General features: G+C 49.7%; 2 protein-coding genes across 2 annotated transcripts; one reads left to right on the top strand and one right to left on the bottom strand.

Moving 5' to 3' along the window:
• Positions 1-578: 578 nt before the first annotated feature.
• LOC120831744 (proteinase-activated receptor 3) lies at positions 579-3,507 on the top strand. Its single transcript, XM_040197465.2, has 2 exons — positions 579-760; positions 1,166-3,507. Exons 1-2 carry the CDS (start codon positions 694-696, stop codon positions 2,218-2,220), a joined length of 1,122 nt encoding a protein of 373 aa, XP_040053399.2. The 5' UTR covers positions 579-693; the 3' UTR covers positions 2,221-3,507.
• Positions 3,508-3,956: 449 nt separating this feature from the next.
• On the bottom strand, positions 3,957-26,594 carry LOC120831704 (synaptic vesicle glycoprotein 2C). Its single transcript, XM_040197382.2, has 13 exons — positions 26,460-26,594; positions 19,843-20,725; positions 15,000-15,180; positions 14,272-14,423; positions 11,842-11,975; positions 10,989-11,078; positions 10,796-10,906; positions 10,601-10,689; positions 9,676-9,840; positions 9,045-9,178; positions 7,142-7,345; positions 6,890-7,049; positions 3,957-6,538 (listed from the first exon to the last, which is right to left on the bottom strand). The coding sequence occupies exons 2-13, from the start codon at positions 20,453-20,455 to the stop codon at positions 6,355-6,357; spliced, it is 2,217 nt and encodes a 738-aa protein (XP_040053316.2). The 5' UTR covers positions 20,456-20,725; positions 26,460-26,594; the 3' UTR covers positions 3,957-6,354.
• Between the last annotated feature and the right edge of the window lie 240 nt (positions 26,595-26,834).

Here is a 26,834-nt window from a genome sequence, read left to right as displayed (position 1 = left end):
TGTGAAACACTAACTGGTCATTATTTGGAGGTAATAAGCTCGTTATCTTTGACACACAGTATTGTGACAAACTAAGTCATTATTTTAGATATTATTTTAGATTTTAGATTAAATCCTCAATCAAAAAAGTGTCAATATTTTGACATGGAAATGTGTTTCTTGGGATACAATGTTGTTACTTTTACTGTGAGTCATTCTTTTGAATCATTGCTTCCTGTTTGTTTCTCTGTTTTATAATTAGCTGCACCTTTTTTTTCAAAAGAAAGAAGAAGAAGTGAACTATTTAAATGTGCCTCATGTTCAGAATCATGCTTATCATTTCCAGACAGACATTTCCGTAATGATCAGTGTCCCCTTCCCGCTCATTACGTCACCTCGCCCCCCCGAACCCCCCCCCCCCCCCCCCCCCCCCCCCACACCCCAGGCCCCGGGCAACGAAACGTCACCAACACATTGTTTCAACACAGGGGATGAAACATCTGGGTGTTAAAAGTTCAATTCCAGACGAGGTTACGACCGTTTAGAAGCTCATGAGTCCGGGTGCAGAGCGACGGGAGGAAGGGGGAGGGAGGGGGGGGGGGGGAGGGGCACTGCACCCTGTGCAGGTCTAAACAGGAAACAAACTCAGCCCGGTGTTGATTCCGAGCTTTTTCTTTCTTCATTTCGTCGTGGTGGGCTCGAGGAGAGGAAATAATGGGGAAGCGTCTCCTCTTCCTCCTGGTGGCTCTTCTCTGTGTGAGGGGGTCCGTCCTGAAGGGAGGTGAGTCCAGCCTCGACTGTTAGATGAAAAACTTTGTTTGTGCATGAAAATGCTACAGTTAGGGTGGTTTTAGAGAATATGATGCATTGACGTAAAGACGTAAAGAATCCAGAAACATCAACTATTGTTTTCACACATCGCTCTGTTCATCTAGAAGTTCTGGTTTTGGTTTATGATTTATGAACATTTATGAAGATCTCGGCTGAAGGAGCGGATGACGGTCCGACGGACTGTCGGATGAAACTGAAACTGAAAGCTTCACTTTGTGTTTTGAAACAGTTTTGAAATTCATAAAAAAATGATTTTTAGTTGGTTTACTCAGTTCGTTCTAAATGTGTTTAAACGATGTAACAAATCGTATGAAAAACATAATGAACGTTTTTCTTCTTCTTCTTCTTCTTGCAGGGAAAAATAAAAGCAAAGTGGCGTGGAACAGGTCCGAGCCGGCGGTCGTGGTGCCCAGAACGTTTCTAGGGGAACTGAACCCGATCCATCAGCTCAACGGGACTCTCGTTCCGTCCCGGTCCCCTCCGGTGCTGCGGTTGCTAAGCAACGGCACAGCCGAGTACCTCCGCGGCCCTCTGAGCACGCGGGTCATCCCCACCTTTTACCTGCTGCTCGTCGCCGTGGGGATCCCGGCCAACGTGGCCATCCTGTGCGCGCTGGCCTCCAAGGTGCGGAAGGCGTCCTCCGCCATCCTGTACTGCAGCCTGGCCGCGTCCGACCTGCTCCTCCTCCTCTCCCTCCTCTTCAAGGCCCACTACCACCTCCGCGGGAACCAGTGGGTGCTCGGGGAGGCCGCCTGCCGGGTGGTCACGGCCTGTTTCTACGGCAACCTCTACTGCTCAGCCCTGACGCTGGCCTGCATCGGGGTCAACCGCTACCTGGCCGTGGTGCACCCGTTCGCCTACAAGGGCCTCCCCAAGAGGGCCTCCGCGGCCTGGGTCAGCGTGGCCGTGTGGGGGGCGTTCGGCGGCGCCGTCGTCCCCGAGCTGCTCGTCCAGCAGAGCTACCGGCTCCTGGAGGTGGACCGCGTCACCTGCCACGACGTGCTGCCGCTGGGCCGCCGCTCCCACGGCTTCCTCGTCTACTACAACCTGTTCCTCGCCGCCTTCGGCCTGCTGGCCCCCCTGCTGGTCACGGCGGCGTGCTACGCCCGGATCGTGCGCGAGCTCAACCGCTCGCACCACGACTGGTCGATGTACGTGAAGGCCAGCTCGCTGGTGTTCGTCATCTTCGTGCTGTGCTTCGCCCCCGCCGGCGTCCTGCACTTGCTGCACCACGTGCAGCTGTTGGCGCGCGGGACGGAGGGCTTGTACGTGCACTTCAACGTGGCGGCGTGCCTGTGCTGCCTGCACGCCTGCCTGGACCCGTTCCTCTTTCTCCTCATGTCCAAGTCTGCAGCCTCCAGGCGCTACTCCAGGACCTTCAAGGGCAAGACCCTCAGCCTGTCCGTGTGAGGCCCCCGCGCAGAGGGACCACAAGGACCACAAGGACCCACGTGTCGCTTTAAATCTGCTCTTTAACAGTAAAACAGGAGGTTTTTGTGCAGTAATATAGTTTATGTGTAATTCAGAGACGCAACAAGGAGTTTAAATATATGTATTAAATATGTTAATGGAAGGTTTAGGAGAGTAAATAATGAACATTCATGGTTTTGTATTTTTATTCTGTAGAGTTTGGGGGACTTAATGCTTCAAGTTCACAGCTGACGATGAACAACAGGAAACAGACTTTAGACAAATAGTTTCCTGTATCTGCTCTTTTTATTTGTTATCACGTGTTGAGCTGCGGTGAGTAAAATATAACGTGCATGTGATACTTTGTGTTTAATGGCAGATTTTACACACACACACACACACACACACACACACACACACACTTGTAATCGTTTCAGATATCCGGTGCTTTGCTAATCTCTTCTTTTGAACTCTTTGGAGAAGAGTCGAAGAGAAGAGACATAATTTAGTGCCTCTGGAAGAAAAAAACAACTCCCCCGGTGGAGATGTCATTTCCTGCCAAGCCTGCAGGATGTAGGGTGACACACACACACACTCACACACACACACACACACACACACACACACACACACACACACACACAAACACACACACACGGAAATGGAAAAGACTGAAATGATTTACACGGGACTTTTAACATCTAAACATTCATTGCTAATATGTATCTGATGTAAAGAAACGACCTTAAACGTTGAAATCGTTGAACATTTAGCACATTTATTGTTGCATTTCTAAGGTTTTCTAGCCCTTGAAATGTAACATTAATAAAACTCATGTAGTTGACGCATTAACAGCTTAAGGTGAAGGTCACGTGACCAGCTGAGCCTGCAGACTGAAACACTGCAGATAAAGTGAAACAGCTGGAAAGCTTAAAAGGGGCCAGCCTGCTAACCTGGTTTTATGTCTTCATTGGGTCAATCATGGTTCTCCCCCATGACGCTGCCTCTTATTGTGAAAGTCTAAAATTAGCCTGGTGAATGTGAAAGATGTTCATCTCCCCCCGATAAGAGCGACTCGTCCCTTTGAGGCCACGGAGAGATTCCATCAGCTCTGCTTCAGTTTCATCATCTCAATCCACCTGCAGGTTTGTGTAGTTTTTACATTTCAACAAACGGATTTGTTTCCCCTTTAATAACAAACAAAAGCCATTTGATCTAATCCATAAAAACCCCAAATAGCAAAGACAGCGATGGATTGTCTGGTAATAAAAACTAAAGCATCTCGTATTTTGTACATTTTAAGACGTTTTTTGTTGTTTCCATCATCATTGATCACCTGCTTGATCTGTAAGAGGTAAAAGGATTAATTAATTAATTAATTAATGAAGCATATTCCAAACAGGCCTTAATTGTTTATCTCCACAGTTCAGGCCTTTCGTTTAAACTCTTCTGCCTTTTATTTATGAGAAATAGTGCAACCCTAAATTTTAATTTCTAAAGCCACAAAGACAGGAAGGAAAAACTCAAACCCGTCCAAATGTATCTTACTTTAATGTCTTTGGGGTTAAATCTAAATCTAAGACTCTAATATTTCCTGTTAAATGACATCAAAACAAAGAGGAAGAGTCTTAGAACAGCACAACCCCCCCACTCAGAAACACGTAGAAGCACATCGTGGTGTATTATTCTTAAACGGGGCCCCCTGCTGGGGATGTAAGGACGCACACACAGAGCGGTTCAAATTAAACTCTTTATTCAGCCTGCAGACACAGCGGAGGAATCCACCGTTTTCTTTCTCTGGAGCCTTTTCTTATCAAAATAAATCATATCAAGGTCACAGGTCACAGGATAACACACACGTCATCTCACCACGAGCATGCCCTTCCACAACGACCCACAATCAACTGGGTACGATGAACACCTCCACGACAAGTCAGACAACACACAGCCCCCCCCCCTGCAGAGCAACAGCAAAAGACACCAAAAATGGATAAAAAACGCGCACACACAGCAGAAGGACTTCAGTAACAAACATGCAGGACTTTCTGGGTGACGGAGGAGGTTGTTAGCTGGGCACAGGTGGAGGTGACGGAGGCGAAGCCTCGGGACAACCGGATGGAAGCGGCTGCATCCCAGTCTGAAAAAAATCATCCTAGTCATCCTAAAAGAGGAAATAGCTGGCAAGAGAACATCACTGCTGCCTTCTGACACCAAACAGCATCACAAATAACTGAGAATAACTGTATTTTCTTTTTTCTATGATTGAACAAACAAAGTGAGCGTTTTCATACATTTTCATAGATAATTCACACATTATCTAATGCATTTTTAACATCATAGCAAACAGTTTAGTTCATTAAAGGTTTTAAAAGCTGCGTTCACCCAAATCACAAAAAAACAAGCGTGTTTTCTTATTTAGCTAAGTGGGTTTGAAGCCACGCAGGTATTGTGTCCGGATATCCGTCTCCACCTGGTTACGATGCAGGTGGAGTTCTGTTTGTGGTGCAACATTGTAAAATATAAAACCCAAAGAATTCCCTCTGGAGTTTCTACCGGATCTCGTTTCTGCGGAGAAAGTAGTCCTCTGCTCACGGAGCGTTCCGCTCTATGTGCTTCGTTGGGATTTGGGTGAACTGATCCTTTAAGCATGGCTTTTGATTTCACTCCATCATGTAGTCATTCAACATTTAGTTTGCTCGAGTAGAAGCACAAGAAAAGCACTCGAGTTTCGAGGAACAAGTGTTGGCAATTTTCTGTAAACCAGTGACTTTGAATATCTGGCCACCGCTACCGAAAGACGTTGAGACGCGTACAACAAGCAGCGATGTCCACTGGAGACCTCTGGACGGGTCGAACAAGCTGAGGACGTTTAAGAGAGCAAACACACGACTTTCACACAGCTGACCACTGTTTGTGTCCCGGGATAAAAAGTCATCGGGAACGTTGAATTGTTTTTTCTTGTCGTGACAATTGTTACATTTATGTTACTTTGTTACTTTGAGCCGTCGCTACGTTGTTGAAACTTCTCATTTCCCGAATTTATTAAATATTTCTGAAACTAATTTTTGGTCCAAAAGACGTTGTTTTGTCGAAAAACACACACACACACACACACACATGCACGCACACAGTGTTATCACGTGATGAGACAAAAGCAGCGGCGCCGAGCAGCGAAGCTTCCTGCAAAGGTTTCGGAAGGAGAGCGAGAGGCACGACATTTGAGAAAGGCCTTTGAGTTCCGGGGGAGAAGGAGCAGCAGCGAGGCAGGAGGAGACAAAACGGAGCGGGAGGTCAGACAGCGACAGCAGAGCGTTAAACCGGGAGAGCGAAGCCCTCGGCGGCGAGCGCGGTGCCACGAGACGAACACGACGCCAGAGAGGAAGCGTTCGGACACAAAGGGTTCCAGTCCCGCAGCTCTGTGAATGTAAACTTCTTTTCACTGTAGAAACGCAGCTGCTGGAGTTGCCGGTTTTGACTAATCTACGATATCGTAACAGATTCTTTACTTCGTTATTATGGCGTCGTCATTCGTGCAGAAGAAGGCTTGAAAGTGGGTCGACCGGTGGGGGGAGTTGTGACCCTGGGGGAGTTGTGACCCTCAGGTGTGGAAGCGGAGGTCAATAACATGAACACTGTAAATACAGAAATAAACAACCACACCGAGGAGGCCGGATGAGGATCTGGAATAGCTCGACCTTCTGTCGAAGGTCATGCATTGAAGGTCATATGTTAAATATGACGGCAACTTGATGACGTTTCCGCATGCTTCCAGTCGTTATGCTAAGCTAACCGGCTGCTAGTGTGAGCCTTTGAATGAAATGTGAAACTATTCCGTTGATGGATTGGGACGGAGTTCGGGGACGGGGACGGGGTTCGGGGACGGGGACGGCGGAGGGACGCCCGGGCCTTTTTCAGCTTTGACACATGCGTTGGTGTGGCACAGACGGTGAGCGGCTGATGTACAGAGTTTTAATCTCTCTACATCCACGGCTCACCTCATTAATCTGCATTAATTACCAGGTGTTTCCCTCAGATACAACAGAATAATAATCACTCGGCTGGTACTTGCTTGAGAATCATTGGAGTCCAATCTGAATCTTTATGGTGCACAAGGTGCTGCTCCGCGTCCGGCCTTCACATGAGCACATTGGCCCGAGTGTCCGGCAGCCGGAGCCCCACCAGCCCGCCGCCGACCAGCACGGAGGACGCCATCAGGATGGGGATGGCCTTGGTGATGCCGACCAGCGAGCCGAAGATCAGGTTTCCCAGCACCGCCGCCAGCTTGCACATGGCGTTGCAGAAGCCAAAGCCCGTTCCCCTGGAAACGAGGAGGCGAGGAGACAAGGAGAGGTGGTTTCTGTGCTGCAGGATCCATCTTTTGAAGGAGTAAATTGCCCAAGAATAAATTGTTCTGCAGCAGAAGTACGCAGCGACTTTTCAATCATATAATATCAGTTGCAAAGTGAGCAGCTTCAATACGAGGCAGCAGCAGCATCAGCATTTCTATCACGTCCATGGAGCCACTGGGCTGGATCCTAAAGCCATTATGCTGATTTATTACACAGATTATTCATATTGGCTTTTAAAAAAACCCGTTGATGAATTATTATAATAATTATTATTCCAATCCTCCCCTGGATTCAGATGACGGTGCATTCCCTCGACTGACCTCCTGTCTGTCGGGTACAGCTCGGCGGTGACCACGTCCAGGGAGTTCCAGGCGGAGATGCTGAGGCCGTTGTAGAGGCACAGCATGAAGATCATCATGGACTCGCTGGTGCCGAACCACAGGAAGAAGCAGCTGATGCCCGACAGGACCATGGAGCCCCCTGCAGGGAGACACGCGCCACACCTCCTTCAGGCCTCGCACGCACAGACAGCAGCAGGAGAGGCTGCTCCTCCCGAGAGCGTCGCCACGTACCCAACATGCTGAGGCGCCCGATTTTATCCATCAGGAGCGCCGACACGATGTTCCCGGGCAGCACGGCCAGCGTTCCCAGGAAGTTGACGAAGTAGACCCAGTAGGCGCTGTAGTCGTCGTCAAAGGTCATCTGACAGCCCGTCTTGTTGTGGTGGAACGAGCTGTTGATCACTCTGGAGTTTGTTAGTTTGGAGTCGTCAATGTCTGTGAAAGCCAGAGACGAGAGCTCAGTTTGAAACCTGTTTAGTCCTGATCCTCTATGTGAACCAGCCTCCGTTTAGTCCTGATCCTCTATGTGAACCAGTCTCCGTTTAGTCCTGATCCTCTATGTGAACCAGCCTCCGTTTAGACCTGATCCTCTATTCAAACCAACCTCTGTTTAATCCTGATCCTCTATGTGAACCAGCCTCCGTTTAGTCCTGATCCTCTATGTGAACCAGCCTCCGTTTAGACCTGATCCTCTATTCAAACCAACCTCTGTTTAATCCTGATCCTCTATGTGAACCAGCCTCCGTTTAGTCCTGATCCTCTATGTGAACCAGTCTCCGTTTAGTCCTGATCCTCTATGTGAACCAGCCTCCGTTTAGTCCTGATCCTCTATGTGAACCAGACTCCATTTAGTCCTGATCCTCTATGTGAACCAGCCTCCGTTTAGTCCTGATCCTCTATGTGAACCAGCCTCCGTTTAGACCTGATCCTCTATTCAAACCAACCTCTGTTTAATCCTGATCCTCTATGTGAACCAGCCTCCGTTTAGTCCTGATCCTCTATGTGAACCAGACTCCATTTAGTCCTGATCCTCTATGCAAACCAACCTCTGTTTAATCCTGATCCTCTATGTGATCCAGCCTCCGTTTAGTCCTGATCCTCTATGTGAACCAGACTCCATTTAGTCCTGATCCTCTATGTAAACCAGCCTCCGTTTAGTCCTGATCCTCTATGTGAACCAGCCTCCGTTTAGACCTGATCCTCTATTCAAACCAACCTCTGTTTAATCCTGATCCTCTATGTGAACCAGCCTCCGTTTAGTCCTGATCCTCTATGTGAACCAGACTCCATTTAGTCCTGATCCTCTATGCAAACCAACCTCTGTTTAATCCTGATCCTCTATGTGAACCAGCCTCCGTTTAGACCTGATCCTCTATGTGAACCAGCCTCCGTTTAGTCCTGAACCTCTATGTAAACCAGCCTCCGTTTAGTCCTGATCCTTTATGTGAACTAGTCTCAGTTTAGTCCTGATCTTTAAGAACCAGCCTCAGGTTTCAGAAAATACTCACCGAACGTACTAAATAATCTGAATAATTCAAATGTCTGTGGGTTTTCTCCCCAAATAGAAAGGGTGTGTTAATAAACGAAACAGACCCCCCATCTTCTGCTCTCCAGAGGCACATTGCCGGCGGCAGACAGACTTTATTTCCCATGGAGACGATTCTCATTCTCACTCTCTCCACGTTGAGCTCTTTTTCCAGATCTACTTTCCCACCCTGAACTCCCACTAGGTCTGATTCAGCTCCGGTTCCTCCTCCTGCTCTCTGCTTTTATTTTCTTCCCGCTCTGGTTTTCGTCTGGTCAGGAGACCGAGAATCATCGGATTGCACTTTTGTAACAGCCGGGATCCATTAATTTGATGTTATGAGCACTTCTGCGGGGCACTTGGTGCAAAAACAAGCAACGATGAATACGTCTTTGCACGCTTCATCAGGGATGAAGAGCCTCCTTCCAGGACATCTGCAAATTCGGGGCCACAACAAATGCTCAAACCCCCTTTGTTCCCCTGAAGCTCCCACGTTAAGCCCACAATGTCAGCAAAGGAGAGTGAGCGCTGTGTGGTTAATAGCACGGGGGGGAGAGGGGGAGGAACGCCTGAGGAACCGTGGGGAGATCCCTGAAGGTGAAGACTCACCCGTGTTGTAGAAGAAGGAGTCGACAAAGGTGCAGTTTTTGAAGAAGGATCCTAAGGAGGAGACGTCCTCAAAGTAGCAGTTGATGAACGAGGAGTCGATGAACGTGACCGCTTTGAACTTCATGCCGATGAACCTGTGAGGAGAAGAAGGTGAGAGGGTTCGTCATACGTATACCAGGACCAGGAGAACGAATCAACACAATGAGTTTGAGGTGGTTAATGAATTAAATGATTAATGGATAGTTTGAAATGTATTGGACACACATTCAGTGCTTCTCCCCCTGGAGACACAAAAGGCCTCACACAACCTTCTCCACGTGTTGGAGGACAACACATCCCTCCTGTAGCTTCCCTGCAGGAATACGAGAGAGCTGTGAGGGAACATTTGATCTGCTGCAAGTTCTTGATTTCATCTCTCACGCAAGAGGAAGGAAAACAAAAACAGAGAGAGGGGGAGAGGGGGGGAGAGCTTTTAATTTCCTGGCGCTGGGGGAGATGAAGGCTGCAGAATGACGGATCGCAGCGCCGTCACACCGCGGGACGAGAGGCTTTTCTTAAGCACCGGCCCGTTCGCCCGAAGGAGCCGGACCCACTGGGGGGGGGGGGGGGGGGATTTTTCCTTTTTTCTCACCTGTCATTTAAAAAGACCCCGTTCCTGTGGATCTGGTTCTCCAGGGTGAAGTTGAAGGTGAAGTCCTCCAGGCGCTCGTTGCTGTGGATCTTCACCCTGGAGGCGTACTCGTCGGCCTGGAGGTGCTTGATGACGTCGGGGAACCACACAGAGAGTCCGTAGTACCTGTTAATCAGAAAAGGGAGACGCTTCGTCTTAATTAAGCGTCAAACTAAACGTTTGGGATCTTGGGGGAGAATTAATGATGATGATTACAGTTTATTGTTACAACTGTTTGCTAAAATAAAATGTGTCAAAACATCAGTTTTGTGTGGTTGTTTTTCAGTTGGGTAAATATATAGAAGTCTGGTTAGATTCTTCCCCAAAAAAGCCCCAAACTTGTGTTTGAATCCATTGAACACCATCATCTTAATGTTGTGCCGTTTAACCAGTAACGTATTTACACATAATGAATCACAAAGGTTCTCTTTTTATGGCAGACACACATTAGTTGCAGACCTTTTAGCGTCGTCATGACATTTTCAGGGCAGAGGCCCAGATGTGGACCAGGGTCCAATTAACTGTGTGCCTGTCAGCAGAGGGTCACATGGGTCGGGGTGGTGCTGTAATTGGCTGAGGGTGGTGTCAGAGGTGAAGCTAGTTTATAATCGAGGCGTGAGGTGAAGCACAAACGGAGAGAGGACGAGATGCTTCGAGAACAAATGATTTAAAAAAAACCTGATTCAGCACAAAATGAACCGTGTTCCTCGTAATAAACCAGCTTGAGTCTATTTTCATTCTCAAGACTCGTCGTTTTGGCTCAAACGTCCAAACAGGTGCGAACTGGATCAAATCAAATCAGATCGGGTTCTCATTCCAGTCCGACCCGTCCGCATTCATCAGCAGGACTCAAGTGACGGAACATCTGCTGCAGAGGTTCTCTCACCCGAAGGACAGCGTGAACCAGACCGCAGCCAGCTTCAGGCTGTTGTCTCTCACCGGGTAGTCGAAGCACCTCATGAACGTCGACCAGATCTGTGATCAAAGGGGGAAAATACTTTCACTTTTAATCGAAATATTCTCAAGAGAAAAACGGGAATAAAAGAAACCCGGGCGGGTTGAAAACAGGCAAGCGGCGCACCGCTCGGAGCTCGGTCCGGATCTTCAGGAGGACCTTGAGCGCCGCGTTGGCCGACTCGTTGTGCATCTCCACCAGCTCGTCCAGCTGCTTGGGCACCTTGATCCTGTTCACCTGCAGGGGGCGACACCGCCCCGTCAGAGGAATGACTGGGGGGGGGGATGATGATGAGGAGGAGAGGGGGGGGGGTACTCACAGTGAAGACTCTCTCCGGCTCCCCGCGGGCTCGCATGTTGGTGTCGTGGATGTGCTTGAGCACCATCCAGGCCTCGTCGTGTTTACCCGTCTGAGGGACACGGACACACGTCAGGGCCTCATCCAGATGTGGCTTTGTTTAAATTTACATCGTCGTGTTTGCGTTCATATTTCTGAGCAAATAAAACCTATTTGTAGCTCATTTCTGGCCTGAGTCACGTGCGGCCTGCGGCATTCTGGGACACAACTTGTGTATTTGGTATGAAAGTATTCTCTTCCCTGTTTGGAAGTAAAGCCAACAGCTGAAGACTAGAGACGGACCTTTGTGTCCCTGCGGAGGAGGACGGACTTTCATTGAGAATGAGCTGCACGGTTGTGTTTTACTGGGCCACCCCGGAGGAAATAAGGGACAAAGTGTCCTCCTCTTGTGTGTACAGTCATCTTTTGCTTTTTGCCCCGGGAGGGAAGGCAGAATAAAATGAAAATAAATGTGGTCCCGTCGTTAAAATAAACTACTTACTCCTGCAGCAGCACCTGTGGTGTCTTTTAAAAACCCACGAGGGTCTCGCATCGTTATGTGCGTGACACGGAAATCAATCAGGCCCCGAGTTACTGTGATCCAGAATAATAACAGAAAAGGTGTGATTCTCAGGTCAATCGAACAATAAATCTAAATCTGTCACCTCAAGCAGAAACTTTCAAAACAATAAATAAAATACAAGTTAAAAATGCAATTCATGACTCAGCATCCAATGTATTTATTTTAACGAAAGTCAGAAAATACTGGATCAGTATTAGATACTTAGATCATGAGTACATAAGAGTGCACCGCGATGCCCCCCCCCCCCTCTTACCTCCAGGAAGAAGCGAGGGCTCTCGGGCATGAACGTCAGAGCCACCACTGCAGACACACACGGCAGCGCGCACACCACCACGAACACCCTCCAGCTGTGGAACTGGTACGCCGAACCCATGCTGAAGCTCCAGCCTGCGCCGAGCACACAAACACGTGGGACCACAGCGCCGGTTCACTGGGTGAAAGTCTTCTGTGTTTGTCTGATGCATCGTGTGCGTGTGTGTGTGTGTGTGTGTGTGTGTGTGTGGTGCTGCTCCGGCCTGAACCAGTGCAAACTTCATTAGGGGGATTATGGCTTTAATGGAGTGCAGGAGACGGCCGGCTGATTCCGATACTCAGCAAGATTTATGTACCTATTCTTCAGTAAGTGAGCACGGCTGAGACACACACACACACACACGTTGTCCTTGGCCATTGTTCAACACACACACGCACACACACACACATTTTAAGGCAACGGTGTGTTAGTGAAAACACAGAAAGGCAAACTGACGAATCCAGCTTTCATCTCACAGGACGTCACGCACGAAACGAAATAAAACACAGTTTTCGTTCTTAAAATCTGAATAACAGAATGACACACACACACACACACACACACACACACACACACAGATTTCTGGCCTTTGCCCATCGGTCGATGCGGTGAGCACTGCGGCAGAACCTCCTGGCAACACGCCGCCGCGTCTTCAAAGAACACGTTCTGGCGTCTAATCAATCGGCATCGATTATGCGACGAGTCTGAATATGGATCTTTAGACACATCCCTAAAAAAAGGGACAAATGTGCGTGACAAGATAAAAAAATCCTGTCCCTTCAGGCCGGTTGTGTTGTGTCATTGAGTATTCTGCGTGCACCAGCAGCACAATGACGCAGCAGAAGTCGACTCTTTCTTAATGACAATAACGTGAGTTTGTTGTTTGCCATGTGAACAGACACATCTTAGGATGCATTTCCTAGTGTTTGCAGCCCACAGCATTCTGGGACATGTAGTATTAAACTGCAGTTTATGTCCTTTAAAGCTGCATTCTCTGTAGTGACCAGCAGGGGGCGACTCCTCTGCTCCCATAGACGTCTATGAGGAAATGACTCTACTTCTCTGTAGTGACCAGCAGGGGGCGACTCCTCTGCTCCCATAGACGTCTATGAGGAAATGACTCTACTTCTCTGTAGTGACCAGCAGGGGGCGACTCCTCTGCTCCCATAGACGTCTATGAGGAAATGACTCTACTTCTCTGTAGTGACCAGCAGGGGGCGACTCCTCTGCTCCCATAGACGTCTATGAGGAAATGACTCTGCTTCTCTGTAGTGACCAGCAGGGGGCGACTCCTCTGCTCCCATAGACGTCTATGAGGAAATGACTCTACTTCTCTCTTGATTTATTCCCTCAGTAAACATTGTAAACATGAGTTTATGGTCTCAGTCTCTAGTTTCAAGTCTTCTTTAAAACAGAATGATGTTCATTTAGTAAATTATGGTCCGTTTAGAGTCAAACAGACCAGCAGTGGATGGTGGATGGTAATTTTATCTATGGTGACATGGCTTTGTATTGTGTTGTGTGCCTATTCACTTATTTACCAAGTAAAAGTGTATTTACATCCGATTTCAACTCAAACACGAATGTCAAGTGAACGGAAGGAAGCAGATGTTTGGCTCCGTCCGGTTGATTTAGAAGAAGAAGAAGCAGCAGTTATATTACAATCTTCATTTTCTCTGCACAACAGCCGCGTTTGAAGTGAGTGAACGCGGTGTTCTGCACGATGAGAACTCTACGAGAGGCCTAATCCCAGCAGACAGAGGCTTTTTTTCCTGCAGAGAACGAGTTTTCTGGGGTCATGACTTTATTCGAGACTTAATTAGCACACATCGTAGAGTCAGACACTCTGAGGAGAGACTTTGTCCTGATGACGGACACAGCAGCCCTGTAAAAAAGGCCAACAAAGAAACCTTTCCTCTTCCCTCATCCTCCCCTTTACGCTGGTATCTTCCTCCCCCTCCTCCCTCTTCGCTCGGCCGTGTCCCCTCACCTTTCGATTACCCGTGACACCGGCCACATAAATCAACCTGGTCCTCCTAATCTCTTCCTCTGCTCCTCTCTCCTCCCCTACAGATTGATGTCACACCTCCTCCCTTCTCTCTGTTTTTATCCTCCCTCGCTACGACCCGTTACGTTTTCACCTCCGACAAAGACGCCGCGGCTCCTGGACCTCGTGTGAAGATTTCCGCCCCGTTGCGGCCGGACAAAGACCAGCGAAACAGCTTGCCGACTATAAAAAGGCCTCCACGTGTTCTGTGTGGGCCTCCACCCACACCGCCACCTGCTCCGTGCTCCTCCGCGCCCAGCGGGGCCTCTCCCAATCCAACCCCACCACGCAAGCCGCCTGGTGGGTCGGTGTCGGGCCACCGGCTGGTTGGTCGATTCACTCACCGTAGTGCGGGATGATGGCCCAGGCCATGGCGGAGGCGTAGATCCCTCCGATCATCCAGAACATGCACAGCCAGCTCAGATGCTCTCCTCTCTTCTCCCGAGCCAGAACCTCCGCGAAGTAGGAGAACACGATGGGCACCGCCCCCCCGATCCTGCAGGCGGGAAGAAAACAATCCGTGAGCTCGTCATGTGACGGAATCAGGCCTGAATTCTAAAATTCTAACTTTAAAAGTGACTTTCAGCCGGAAATATCCCTGAACGTAGATTCCAATTTGTTTGTGCCTTTAGTGAAAAACTGCGTTGGAGACCGCGAAGCCGAACACAAAGTTTGAATCTCTTTTTTCTCTATTTGGCCTCCGTGTCTAATGGAAGTTAATGAGGCGAGGGAGGAATGTCAATGAGACAAGCAGAATTTTGTTAAACATGCAAAAGTCTCATCCCAGCGTTTGAAAGTGGAACATATTCCCAAAGTGGAACCACGAATCTCTTGAACCCCGATGAGCTCACACACGTGTAAGCAGATTGAGATTTAAGTGATGACATAAAAGCTCAAGCTCCTCATTAAAAATGTAACGCGAAGCCATTAAGCGGTTTGTTTTGGGTTTACGGAGGCTGCTGAGAACAGACTGGACCGTCCAGGGCTGCACCTCTCAATCACACCATGGCAGTGGTGTGTTTTATATATAACGTCGACGTTTCTCCTGCAGACGAAGCGGAGGAGGACTCACCCGAAGCCGGACACCATGCGGCACACGAGGAACATGCCGTAGCCCTGGACGAAGGAGGACAGGAAGGCGAAGAAGCCGTTGACGGACAGGGAGATGAGCAGGCACTGCTTGCGTCCCGCCCGGTCCGACAGGCCGCCCCAGAAGAAGGCGCCGAACATCATCCCCAGATACACGATGCTCCCTGGGAACACAGAGGGGGGCGTTGGCACATGAAACCTGGGAAGAGGTTTGCATCCAATCCTTCATTCCACGGGGCGCGGCACAGTGCTACCGGCATCTTTATAGTGTCCGATTTAACAGCCGGTGGCATTGTAGTTCTTCGTAGTCTAGGATGCATCAGTCTTGCATTAGACAGACACACACACACACACACACACAGATAAACATCGGATGAAGCTTTAAGTGGTGCTTTCCAAGCGCCTCAGAGGAGTAAGTGTTTCTGTTGTTTTGCAGAACATAGAATGTTCGATAAGCAGCTCAGATGTAACGTCGCTTTCTGAGTGGACGGAAGACGTCTGATGAGTAGAAGGGTCGGCCGGGGAGGCATGACCTGCTCACACCTCCCCACACCTGCTCACACCTTCCCACACCTGCTCACACCTTCCCACACCTCCCCACACCTCCCCACACCTGCTCACACCTTCCCACACCTGCCCACACCTGCTCACACCTGCTCACACCTTCCCACACCTCCCCACACCTCCCCACACCTGCTCACACCTTCCCACACCTCCCCCACCTGCTCACACCTGCTCACACCTTCCCACACCTCCCCACACCTGCTCACACCTGCTCACACCTTCCCCCACCTGCTCACACCTGCTCACACCTGCTCACACCTGCTCACACCTTCCCCCACCTGCTCACACCTGCTCACACCTGCTCACACCTTCCCACACCTCCCCACACCTGCTCACACCTGCTCACACCTTCCCACACCTGCTCACACCTGCCCACACCTCCCCACACCTGCTCACACCTTCCCACACCTGCTCACACCTGCCCACACCTTCCCACACCTCCCCACACCTGCTCACACCTGCTCACACCTGCCCACACCTTCCCACACCTCCCCCCACCTGCTCACACCTGCTCACACCTGCTCACACCTCCCCACACCTGCTCACACCTGCTCACACCTTCCCACACCTGCTCACACCTGCTCACACCTTCCCACACCTCCCCACACCTGCTCACACCTGCCCACACCTGCCCACACCTGCTCACACCTGCTCACACCTTCCCACACCTGCTCACACCTGCTCACACCTTCCCACACCTCCCCACACCTGCTCACACCTGCTCACACCTCCCCACACCTGCTCACACCTCCCCACACCTGCTCACACCTCCCCACACCTGCTCACACCTCCCCACACCTGCTCACGGCACAACGACAGCTTTCTTTTCTCCCTTCTGTTTGCACGGGTGCAGCGAAAACCTTGATTTTCCTTAAACCACATTTGACAGCTGATTCCATCTGTCAAGTAAGACCAGCGTAACTCAAGGAGTGTGAGTGTCTCTCATCACGATGAACATTTGACTGCCAGAAACCACTTTTATAAACTGCAGTTGTTGAAGCTTTGCTTTCTAAAGTGGACGCGTTCGTCCCTCGGGGGCCGTTTCTCTTCCATGCTGCCCTCCAGCCGGCAGCATGGAGGCGGGGCGGCTGGAGAGAGGTGGGGGTTGTCACGACGGTAAATAATCCACTTCACTCTACGTGCTAATAAAAATGCTAATACGTATGTTTGGGGGGTTGGGGGGTTGACGAGGAAGCAGCAGAAAGAACCCAGACGGAGAGTTTTCTCTGCTGTTGGTGAGATGAGGCGGGGCTTCCCCGTGGACGCAGGTTGATTGGCAGGTGGGCTACAGTAGGGAGTGAGTGAGACGCCAGTCGGGAACATTTCTTTCCCAAACTTCTGTTTATGTTTCAGGTTGGTTGATCTGAGTTGGATCGTGAGGACATCCGGGGGGCTTTTATTGTGAAGGAGCAAGAGGACAGAAAGGGGGGCCAAAGAGATGGAGGCGAATGTTGCTGTGCCTGGATTTGTCTGTCAGATTTATTTTGCCTTTTCATCAGCTGTCGATTCGGCTCACGATGGCTCAACGAAGACAAACACAACAACACGAGGTAGAAGAAGAAGAAGAAGATTTCCATCGATTAATAAGAACTCGAGACGCTCACCGTGTGGCCGGAGGACAGCAGATCGCAGTGAGAGAGAGAGAGAGAGGAGGTGTGTATAAAAGGCTGCTCCTCCTCGGGGGGGAGTGGGGGTCTACGTGAGCCAGTCTACCGTGGCTCAACTGCAGCGAAGCACAATGCTGCAGAGATTAACTCCAGGAGCCGGATCTCCAGATGTAAGAGAGGGAAGAAGAAAAGACCCGTAACAACCCGCAGTCGGATAACATCTCGTCTTTTGTAATGTGTTTTTGAGGTGGGGGGCAGCGGGGGAGGTATTCAGAGTAGATTATGGAGAGAAATATGAGAGATGCTTCATAATGAAGGAGGACGATGAATCTAATCATTGTCCATTAAATATGTTAATGCGAAAGTATAATATCACAGAATTTTAGTTCCTTTTTAAAACGGTTGGGTGGAATATTTGGCATATTGAGCACATTTCATACGGTACTCAAGTTCTGTCCTTCTGTCTCTACATTTTGTGTTTCCATTCTATGACACTAACTTCTACATCTCATCAGTTAAGGTTATACTTTTACTGCTAATATATAATGCAGTATAAAAGTGTAAAAAGCATCTCAACTTGTCCTCATTAAACTAAATCATGTGATATAATATGTTCAGTGATATGAACAAAATAACGTAACAAAACGCTTTTGTCCGCATAACGAGTACTTTTACTTTTGATACTAAAGGTGCATGTTGCTGATAATACTTCTGTACCTTCTCAAAACTGTAACATCTTAAACGCAGGACTTGCAATTAAGTACTTCATCTGTAGTAGATCATTCTAAAATAAAAAATACACAAAGCACACACACACACACACACACACTTGATCTCTAGAAGAGGCTGCGACCTGTTGACCCGTCAGTGAGCGTCTGTGGACTCATTTTAGGGGGCTTTACCACACTTACCGGCCCCCGACGGGGGGGCGGAGCCCCTCCATCAGAGAAATCAATCTTATTGACTGCTCAGCTGAAGCGAATCCGGGAACAAGAACAGACAACGGAAAGTGTCCATCTGATGGTTCCAATGAGCGGAGCGAGAGTTTCCTGCGTGTGGGCACCAGAGCGACGTCTAAGACCTGCATTCTCACTGCCGACCAGCAGGGGGCGACTCCTCTGGTCCCATAGAGGTCTATGAGGAAATGACTTGATTGATTCCAGTTAACATCGTGAACATTTATGCTGCTTTGTGTTTCTGAGCCTTAACTACATTCACACGTCAGCACACACACACACACACACACACACACACACACACACACACACACACAGACACACACACGTTCTCTACTAATGTGGTGTGTGAGCGAGCTGCTAAAATGACTCACTCTTGCTGTTCTCTCCCTCTTGTCTCCCACTGAGAGATGAGTCAGAATACGGGTGAATAATAAATCATCCTACTCACATAAAATGGACCTGTTAAGCGTTCCGTATCGGGTGAGAAAAGCACGCCGTCATGTAGCAGAAGACATCTGACACAATCTTTTAATCGGTATTTCGGAGGGTACGATTAAACGATTAAAAGTATTGATCCTTTCTCAAAGCTTTTAGGTTTAAAGAGTTTAAGAAGACATTTACTCTCAGAATCCTTTTTGTTACTACTTAAACCAGTATGGTGTTATTCACTTTTCAGGGTTAAATGTAACATTGTTTTATCTAATTTTTTTTGTTCATTAAGATCTTTGACTGATCTTTGAAAGCACATTGAGTTGGGCTGTAAAAATAAACCGCTTTAATGGACACATTAGGACACAAATATGGGCTTTTTTTTGTATTAGAGAGGCAAAGAATGAGGCTGAATTGCTCGTACAGACACACTAGTGGCCCACAAACACACAACCCTCCCTTTTAGTGTGGGAGGAATCCATCCACAGATAAACACACCTCCTGCTCAAGGATCCAAATACCGGGTGCCATGACAACCCTCCGGTGAAAACCCTCCAAAAGCACCGGCGTTACAGTCGCATGCGCCTGCGTGTGCAGCGCTGCACGTCGTAAACAACAGCTGCTCAAATACCACAAACCCCCCAAACCTGTGACTTCACACGGATTGTAAGGATCCTTTTCTCTCTTTTTAGAACACGCTGTTGGAGGACTGATTCTCTCTGAATAAATATGCATGCTGACTGTGAGCTGCTTCCTCCGGGTGTACGGCCTGTGAATGTGGGGCCGTCCGGTGCCACTGACAATTTGATTCAAAACCGTCTTACTCTACAACATTAACTACACGGCCAACAGCGGTCACTGGGACGACAATGTCGGCCATCTTAACTCTGGGTTTGGTGCCAATTAGCACATTTTTGCATGCTAACGTGAACAAACAGTGTAAACGCTACACCTGCTCAACGTCAGCCCATTAGCATTGTTGGTGCAAGCATGTTAGCGCGCATACATTAGCATTGCGGCGTCACAGAGCAGCTAGCACGGCGGTAATATCAAAGTTGCTACGCTCTGATTGTTGCAAGGATACATGACATCAGCTTTTTGCAACAGAGGCTCAAACCAAGAAGAGCAAAAAGCAAAAATCTCCGATGCGAACAAAACTGCTCTCGGACCCCGTCGCTCACGTTAGGAAGCTGCTGGAGAGAAGAGGGGGTGTGTTAGAGGGGAGAAGGGCCCCTCCGTAGCCACAGCAGTGATGTCAGAGACTCACCGAGCCACCCGGCGCCGGAGTTGGGGACGCACATGTCCGTCTCGGCGCTGGGCAGGACGAAGCCCACCACGAACACCTCCACGCCGTCCGACATGAGCGCCAGCCCCAGGACGAAGAACAGCTGCCACTGGAACCTCCCGTGGCCGCACTCCTGCATGATGAGCTCGTACTGCTGGGCCAGCTCCTCCTCGTCCGACCGCCTCTCGCTCTCCAGCTCATTGCGGCTCTTCGCGCTGTCGCACACCGGCTGGCCCGCCGCCGCCGCCGCCTGACCTTCGCCCCGGGCCGGCACGCCTTGGTACTCGCCCTCGTAGATCTCGTCCTCGTCGTCGTGGCCCTCCGTGGCGTCGCTGGAGGCCCCGTCGTCCTCCCCCTCCTCGCCGTCGGCGCCGTTGGCCACGTGGTCGGGGTGGCGGCCGTCCGGCCGGCCGTAGGCGCTCTCGCCTTCGTCGTCGGCGTTCTGGAAGCGGTCGTAGCTGCGGCTGGCCGAGTACCCGTTGGCGGCGCGGTCCACGGCTTTGCCGATATTTTTGGCGGCGTGCCTCTTCGCCTCTTTAGCGATGTCCTTGGCGCCTTTGGCCAAGGCCGTCCTGTTGTTGTGCGTTTCATCCATGTTGGAAGGGAGAGATTTGTCACCTAAAGCCTTTCAGGTCAAATCGATTCAGGTTTATTCCGGCAGGTAAGGTGCCGGTTTCCTCTCTCTGGTCTTCTAGTCTCACACTCAAAGCAGCTTATTTCTCAGCGGCCAGAACACTAAGTATTGATCAGGTATTGATGTCTAATTCCATTGGATGTGGAGCAGCCAGACAGCACTCAAATGGAGATGGTTGATCCTGAATTGGAAAAGATCCTTGACCCCGTCAGAGCCCACGAGACCAGCAGCCTGAGGGGCAGAAAGAGAAAGGCAAGTTTAGCGTGATTAACAGCGGCCTCAATTACTTCAAATCACTAAAGGAGCATTTTGGCAACGAGGCTACCAAGCTGGTGCCAAGTGCAATCTACCGAGTGGAGATGCCTGAGACAGCAAAGATTCACTGAAAACAAACTGGGAAAGGCTTTAACTTGTTGGTTGGTTGAGATCTGCATCACTTGTTCTGCACACACGTGTGAGCTTATCTAAGATCATCTGACATGCAGCAATCGGTCCGTTTGAAACACGTTTTCCCTCAAACCTCATTCATGCCTGGACCACGTTCCCCGCTGGGTCGACACGGCCAAGGTTTTTGGTTACGTTTAAGTTGAATAAATATAAATATAAGTATCGGACAAAATCCACCGTTAATACTTTGATTGGAACTGAGCCCAAAAAAAACATGGCGCAAATGATGCATTGCGTCTTCACCGTTTAATGCATCTATCTATTGATCCCAAGGGGAAGAGGCTTCTGCTGATATACCCCCCCCCCCCCAACACATATATCAGACACAGTGATATCAGTGTAGTGATTCATATGCACACGACTCGGTGCGACGGCGTTCTACATAATCTGCTCATCGCGCCGCTGTCTCTGTGGAGGGGGAAGCGCGCAGGCCGCGGGGCTCCGGATAGACTGTGGCAGGTTGATCTACGGAGCTTCTGCTCACCTTTGCTCTGCGCGACGAGATAAAACATCAGCTGGGATCTGTTATTTGCACTTAGGCGCCGGCGCTCCACAGCGACGTAAAGCAGCCCCAGAGATTTTGGTGCAGTGCAGCAATAAATGAGGTGGGAAATGTGCTCCAAGTAACTTTGTGCACGACCACATGATGAGACGCCGACTCCCCCCCCCCGGCTCCCCCGGCCCCCCGGCCATGGATGTGAAAGAACATCACCGCCATGCGGCTTCAGCAGAGTCAATAAAACAAACACTTTGGTTTCTGCTTCCAACAGGTGGCCAAAAGAAAATCTGTTACAGCATCTTTCAAGAAAATTAAAGTGGGCGTGGTCACGTGACAGAAAACGCAAAGAAAACCTCGACACGACACAACGCACGACAATGCGGGTTACACATTCCTCCCCCCAAACCCCCCCCCCCCCCCCCCAACTCATTTCCTGCCCCTGCGGCTCAGCGCTCGACATCTGGAGACTAAGCGGTCGAACTCTGCGATGTGAACGTTGATGATGCTCTGAGGGTTTCTGCGCCGCCGGCCTGAGACGAAGATCAGCCAATCAGCTCGCTGCGCCGCAGCCCTGAGAGGACCCCTTACAACGGAGGCGATACGAACAATGGTGCATAACAGGCGGGCAGGTTTGGTGCGTAATCCCAGGTCTCAATCGCCCTCCTCCATGATGGTTTCCCCTCTCTCTCTCTCTCTCTCTCCCTCCGTCCTCTCGTCTCTCTCACCCGAGTGCGACTGGAATCTCGTCTTGTATAAAAAATGGAGGATACCCGTCTCCTGTTGACATTTCGTTATTCGTAATGAGCAAACCGCTCCTCCTCCGAGTCATCAATGCTGACATTTCAAAGTCCTTCCATCCCCTTTGAACCAAAGAGAGGAATCTTCAATGTCTAAATGTCCCGTCCCGCTTCGGAGAAACCCGTTCTGCCGACGTAAGACGTTACACAACAAGCGGCCGCATTTCAACCCGCAGACTTGGCCTCCCCCACATCCCCCCTGAAACAGGCGAGCTAATGTCACTCATGGCCGCTTTTATTCCCTTCCCTTTGATGGCGACTCGCCTTCTGCTGCGATGCTGTGATTGGGGTTATTTCAACGGCGCCCTCATGATGTGATTCTGGCAATCAGCGGAAAAAAAGAGCTCTGAATCAGCAGAGAGAGAGAAGCCATTTCCTCGCGTGCTGTCACGGCCCGCTGATGCCATCCAGCTACGTTCATTAATCATTCACGCACAAAAACACGCTCTGCTTGAGACACACGCCCGCGCTGCGCACGAGGACGGCGAGGTGGCGTCTCCTGCAGGATGCTCCGATAAAAGTTTCTCTGAACGTTTTTTTTCCGCGTGCCGGCACGGAGATCCTGCATGTGCACGTGAGCGCTGTGTGCATGAGGCCGACGGGGCGCTCTGCAGGGGCCCCACCGGGGGGGGGGGGGGGGGGGGCTGCAGTGGGAGGCCAGTCGATGCACACGGCGAGGATAAAAGCACACGCCGAGCTCAGCAGATGAGGTTTAAGTGTGGACAGAAATAACACCGGACCTCCTGTAATCATCAAACAGCTTAATGTGACATCACCTGCTAGCATCTGTCTCCCATGGAAACGGTTCGATTCCGCATCCATTGGCGAGACAAACGACTCTGCAGCGGTGACAGGAAGGACTAGCAGCCACGCAAACATGGCGAAGGGAAGTCTATCGGCCATTTTAGCGGGTTCACTCTCTAAAAAAGCACCTGCACATTCAAGCTCACTTTGACGGTTTGAGATATAAAGGAGCAGCCGCGGTGAAAAAGGGTCGACTACAGCAAACCAGAGTTTCAATATAATGAAAACGTTGCTTTTCATCAACCCTTTAATCTGCGAGCCGCTCGTCCGCAGAATGTCAAAAGGCAAATCACCGAAGCTCGAGACTCGTGGAGAAACTTGACACAACAATCTGGATTTAAAGGTTAAGCTTCCCTGTGGGCGCACAAGTTTTCATCCAGAGTTAACGGCAGATTCGCGTGGGCTCAAGAAAAGAGGTGAAAATAACGTTGTTACCCGGTGGAATGAACAGAGGAAGAGGCCGATTCTTCAAACTGAATGCAGCTCATATTTGGTACTCAAATATCAGAAAATGAACTTTTGAGGACTGATGAGGAAGCAGTTTAAGAGCAGCAGCCTGGTGAGGCTGCTGAAGCAGTGGAGCATTGAAGTAATGAACACACACACACACGTTATACAGCAGCACGGCTCGGAGCTCACAAACACAGACATTCATAAATTCACAAACGCACTGCTGCAAAGGGAACTGTCCAACGACGCAGCGCTAACTTGGATGTTCACACACGCACACGCACACACACACACACACACCTGCCTGATTGCTCGTGCATAATGACGGGTGTGAGCTTTTTACAGGCTGCTGGAGTTTGTGCAGCTGCTTTGGGGCTCCCTGTGAAAGTGTGTCTGTGTGTCTGTTGTGTTTTTTACTTTACATCTCTTTGCCCCATGTTAGGGATTTAAGCCAGAAGTGCACCCCTAGTCAGGGAATTATAGTACGTGTAATAATGTTTAGTGTTAGAATTGTAGTTTGTGTGATGTTAGATATTAGTTATTACATTAACATGTTAGATGAAGTGAATGCAATTTCAATCAAACACAATTCATAGTCATTTAAATCATATAAACACTGTACACTTTAACATTCTGTCACAATGTGATGTTAAAACCTGGGGACGGATGCCAATTGCCGTTCTTTATGGATTTCTCCCAATTTTATCCCCAAAAAGGGTTTTTTGGGAGTTTTTTCTCCTGTCAGGTAATAAAATGAACAACTTCATGTAAGGCAGCCGACTGAGGCAAATGTCTTGAGAATTGAACCACATGAACTGTTTTAGATCTTATGACGAAGTGTGATGAACGGTGATCATTAGTGATGGGTTGTTGTAATGAAAGTGTACTAGTTATAAGATGAAGACTTAAACAATGTATGCTTTGTTAAATTCACTCATTGAGGCATAAAGCCACTTTATCTGCATTGAGTGCATTGGAGTGTGAGGGACAGATAGGACAGAGAGGTTTCAGGTTACAGCTGCAGCTTCACACCTCAACGTGGAAGGGACAATGGAGGAGGTGACCCTTTGGAGAAGAGGCCAATGATATTCAAATGCACCAAGGAAGACACACCTCAAGAGGTTTCAAAGGACCAAAGCGGGGAAAAGACTGTTAGAACTTCTCCTGCAGCCGCGTTGATAAGTCACTTCAGACTTGCTCAGAGGATTCTCTATTTCGCGAAATATTCCACTGTTCGCTTAGTATTTCACTTTGTAATTGTAATCCCTATTACGTTGTTCAGTTATTAAATAACTTTTGATTTTTGAATTTAAACGAATTGACTCATTCGTGTCCTCGTTTCCGGCCGGGACGAGAACAAAGGATTGAGTCCTCCCTCGAGAGCTTCCGAAACCTTAACACCCATTCAGACATCAAGTGAAGATTTCATTCATTTCTTTTTTTAATCCTCATTCTACTGTCCGTCAGAAAGCGAGGCAAACTTTCCTCTTAAAGGGCCAGTACGTACACATGTCAGGGGGTCTGTTGGCAGAAATGAATTAAATAGAAACAATCGTGTTTTTATTAGCTAAAAAAAGGAACCGTTGCTATTTTAACGGAGTCCGCACAGTTCCTAAGGGAGCCCCAAAGGGTAAAACTGAACACTGGCTGCAGAGAAGTCCGGCGCTGTATTCCAACAGCTATCATGCTAGCGATGACGTGTCAGCCTGTTGCAATCTGCAACATCACCACTAGATGGCGCCACGTGCCACACACGGTTCCTTCAAGTTACCCGCCAATATGTTGGGTAAACTTTGAGAAAAATAGTTTTCGAGACTGTTAAGACTGGAGGGGAGTGACGCTCAACTTAACTCCCAACAAGAACCACATTGTTGAAACCATCGTTTCGTCATCGTCACAAAAGTTCTCTTTTTAGGTTTGCATTTCACGATGTTCATCTCTCTCTTCTCTTCCCCGGCGGCGATCGGCCGATAGGATTGTGTCTTTCAGTCCCGGCCATCATCATGACACGTCGTGCAGATCCCAGCTCCTCTTTTGTGTTTTGATGACGCAGAGATAACAAACACAGCCACAATAAATGGTCAAACAGGTGCATTGTCGTGTGCTGAGCCAAAGCAAACACATGCAGGTCTCCATGCGGGCCTCAGGCAAACATCCACCTACTGAACACACCCTCAGAGAACAGGCCCCGGTCATATTTCACCATCTTTGAACTTTCCGTTCAGTTTGCTCCTTGCAGCGCTCGTCCATCCCCGCATTTTGCCTCCTCTTTGTTCGGCCTGCAGGGCGCATGCACCGCTGCAGCCGACCCGGCGCACGCGGCCGGCGGAGCGCGCGTGGGCTTTTGACGCAAGTCGCGTGTCGTAATTACATTTCGTGCTGTCCTGTTGCCTGGAAATCAATTCCTCTCCTCCCGCCGCGCGTTGCAGTCGGAGTTCTGCATGATGAAGTTTCACATTTATCATGCAGCTGCACGTGCGCGGACGGGAAAGCACCGGGGGGGCTCCGTCACCCGGGCGCGCGCGCGTGTTGGGGGTGCCAGCTCATGTTTCCACGACCACTGAGCCCGTCAGGGAGATATCATCGCCGCAGACACGCACACATGCGCACGCACGCACACAACACACACATGCGCACGCACACCTGTCATCTGGACGGGAAAGTGACTGAACCCGATTTGATATTTGATGGTGATGTTTTCTTAATAATTCTTAATGACGGACAACTCTCAGAAGAAAGTTCCGCAACTTTTCCGTCAATCACGCGCGCGGGGACTTTGATGCTCATTTTATTACCGTTGGGGGTAAAAAAAAAAGAGCATTTTAATCATTTAAGGTGATACTGACATCTCCTCTAACGCTCCCCCTGAAAGTAAAGGCGGATGAAGATGCGATCTATGTTTGACTCCTCAGCGGAGGCAGATGGAGTCGCAGTTCGGCACATTTAACACAAGAGACGAGATACTCACAGGCTGCAGAGGACGCGGCGCGTCGCACCCGAGCGACGCGCTTCTACACGGCGGCGGGGACGCAGAGCATCTCGGTCCTCGTCTCCTGCGGCGCAGCGGTCTCTCTGCTGCAGTCCAAGTGAGGATGAGGGAGGCTGAGAGGCTGGGGGAGGAGGGAGGAGGGAGGAGGGTGGGGTGGTGGGGGGCGGGGGGGGGGGGAGTAGGCCGACGGAAATCAATAGCGGTGCTGGTTCCTGTACAATGGGGAGCTTTTTCCCTTTCGTACAGTGCAGCAGGACATGTGGAGGAGTGGTGATTGATGTCTGGCAGCATCACGGGATGAGAAGGAGCGCGGAGGCCAAGGTGGAGGGAAGGGTGGAGGCCAAGGTGGAGGGG

The sequence above is a fragment of the Gasterosteus aculeatus genome, chromosome 14 (assembly GCF_964276395.1).
Source record: "Gasterosteus aculeatus chromosome 14, fGasAcu3.hap1.1, whole genome shotgun sequence".
Lineage (NCBI taxonomy): Eukaryota > Metazoa > Chordata > Actinopteri > Perciformes > Gasterosteidae > Gasterosteus > Gasterosteus aculeatus.
The sequence above is the reverse complement of the archived record's forward strand: the minus strand, read 5'-3'. Positions and strand labels throughout refer to the sequence as shown.

Bases quoted from the DNA above. Each gene is read 5' to 3' on its own strand.
- LOC120831744 (XM_040197465.2), top strand. From the start codon at position 694: ATGGGGAAGCGTCTCCTCTTCCTCCTGGTGGCTCTTCTCTGTGTGAGG. The intron at 761-1,165 runs GTGAGTCCAGCC...TTCTTCTTGCAG, and splicing joins GGGGTCCGTCCTGAAGGGAG to GGAAAAATAAAAGCAAAGTG.
- LOC120831704 (XM_040197382.2), bottom strand. From the start codon at position 20,455: ATGGATGAAACGCACAACAACAGGACGGCCTTGGCCAAAGGCGCCAAG. The intron at 15,181-19,842 runs GTGAGTCTCTGA...CTGTGTTCCCAG, and splicing joins CTCCGGCGCCGGGTGGCTCG to GGAGCATCGTGTATCTGGGG. The intron at 11,079-11,841 runs GTAAGAGGGGGG...CGTGTCCCTCAG, and splicing joins GCCCTCGCTTCTTCCTGGAG to ACGGGTAAACACGACGAGGC.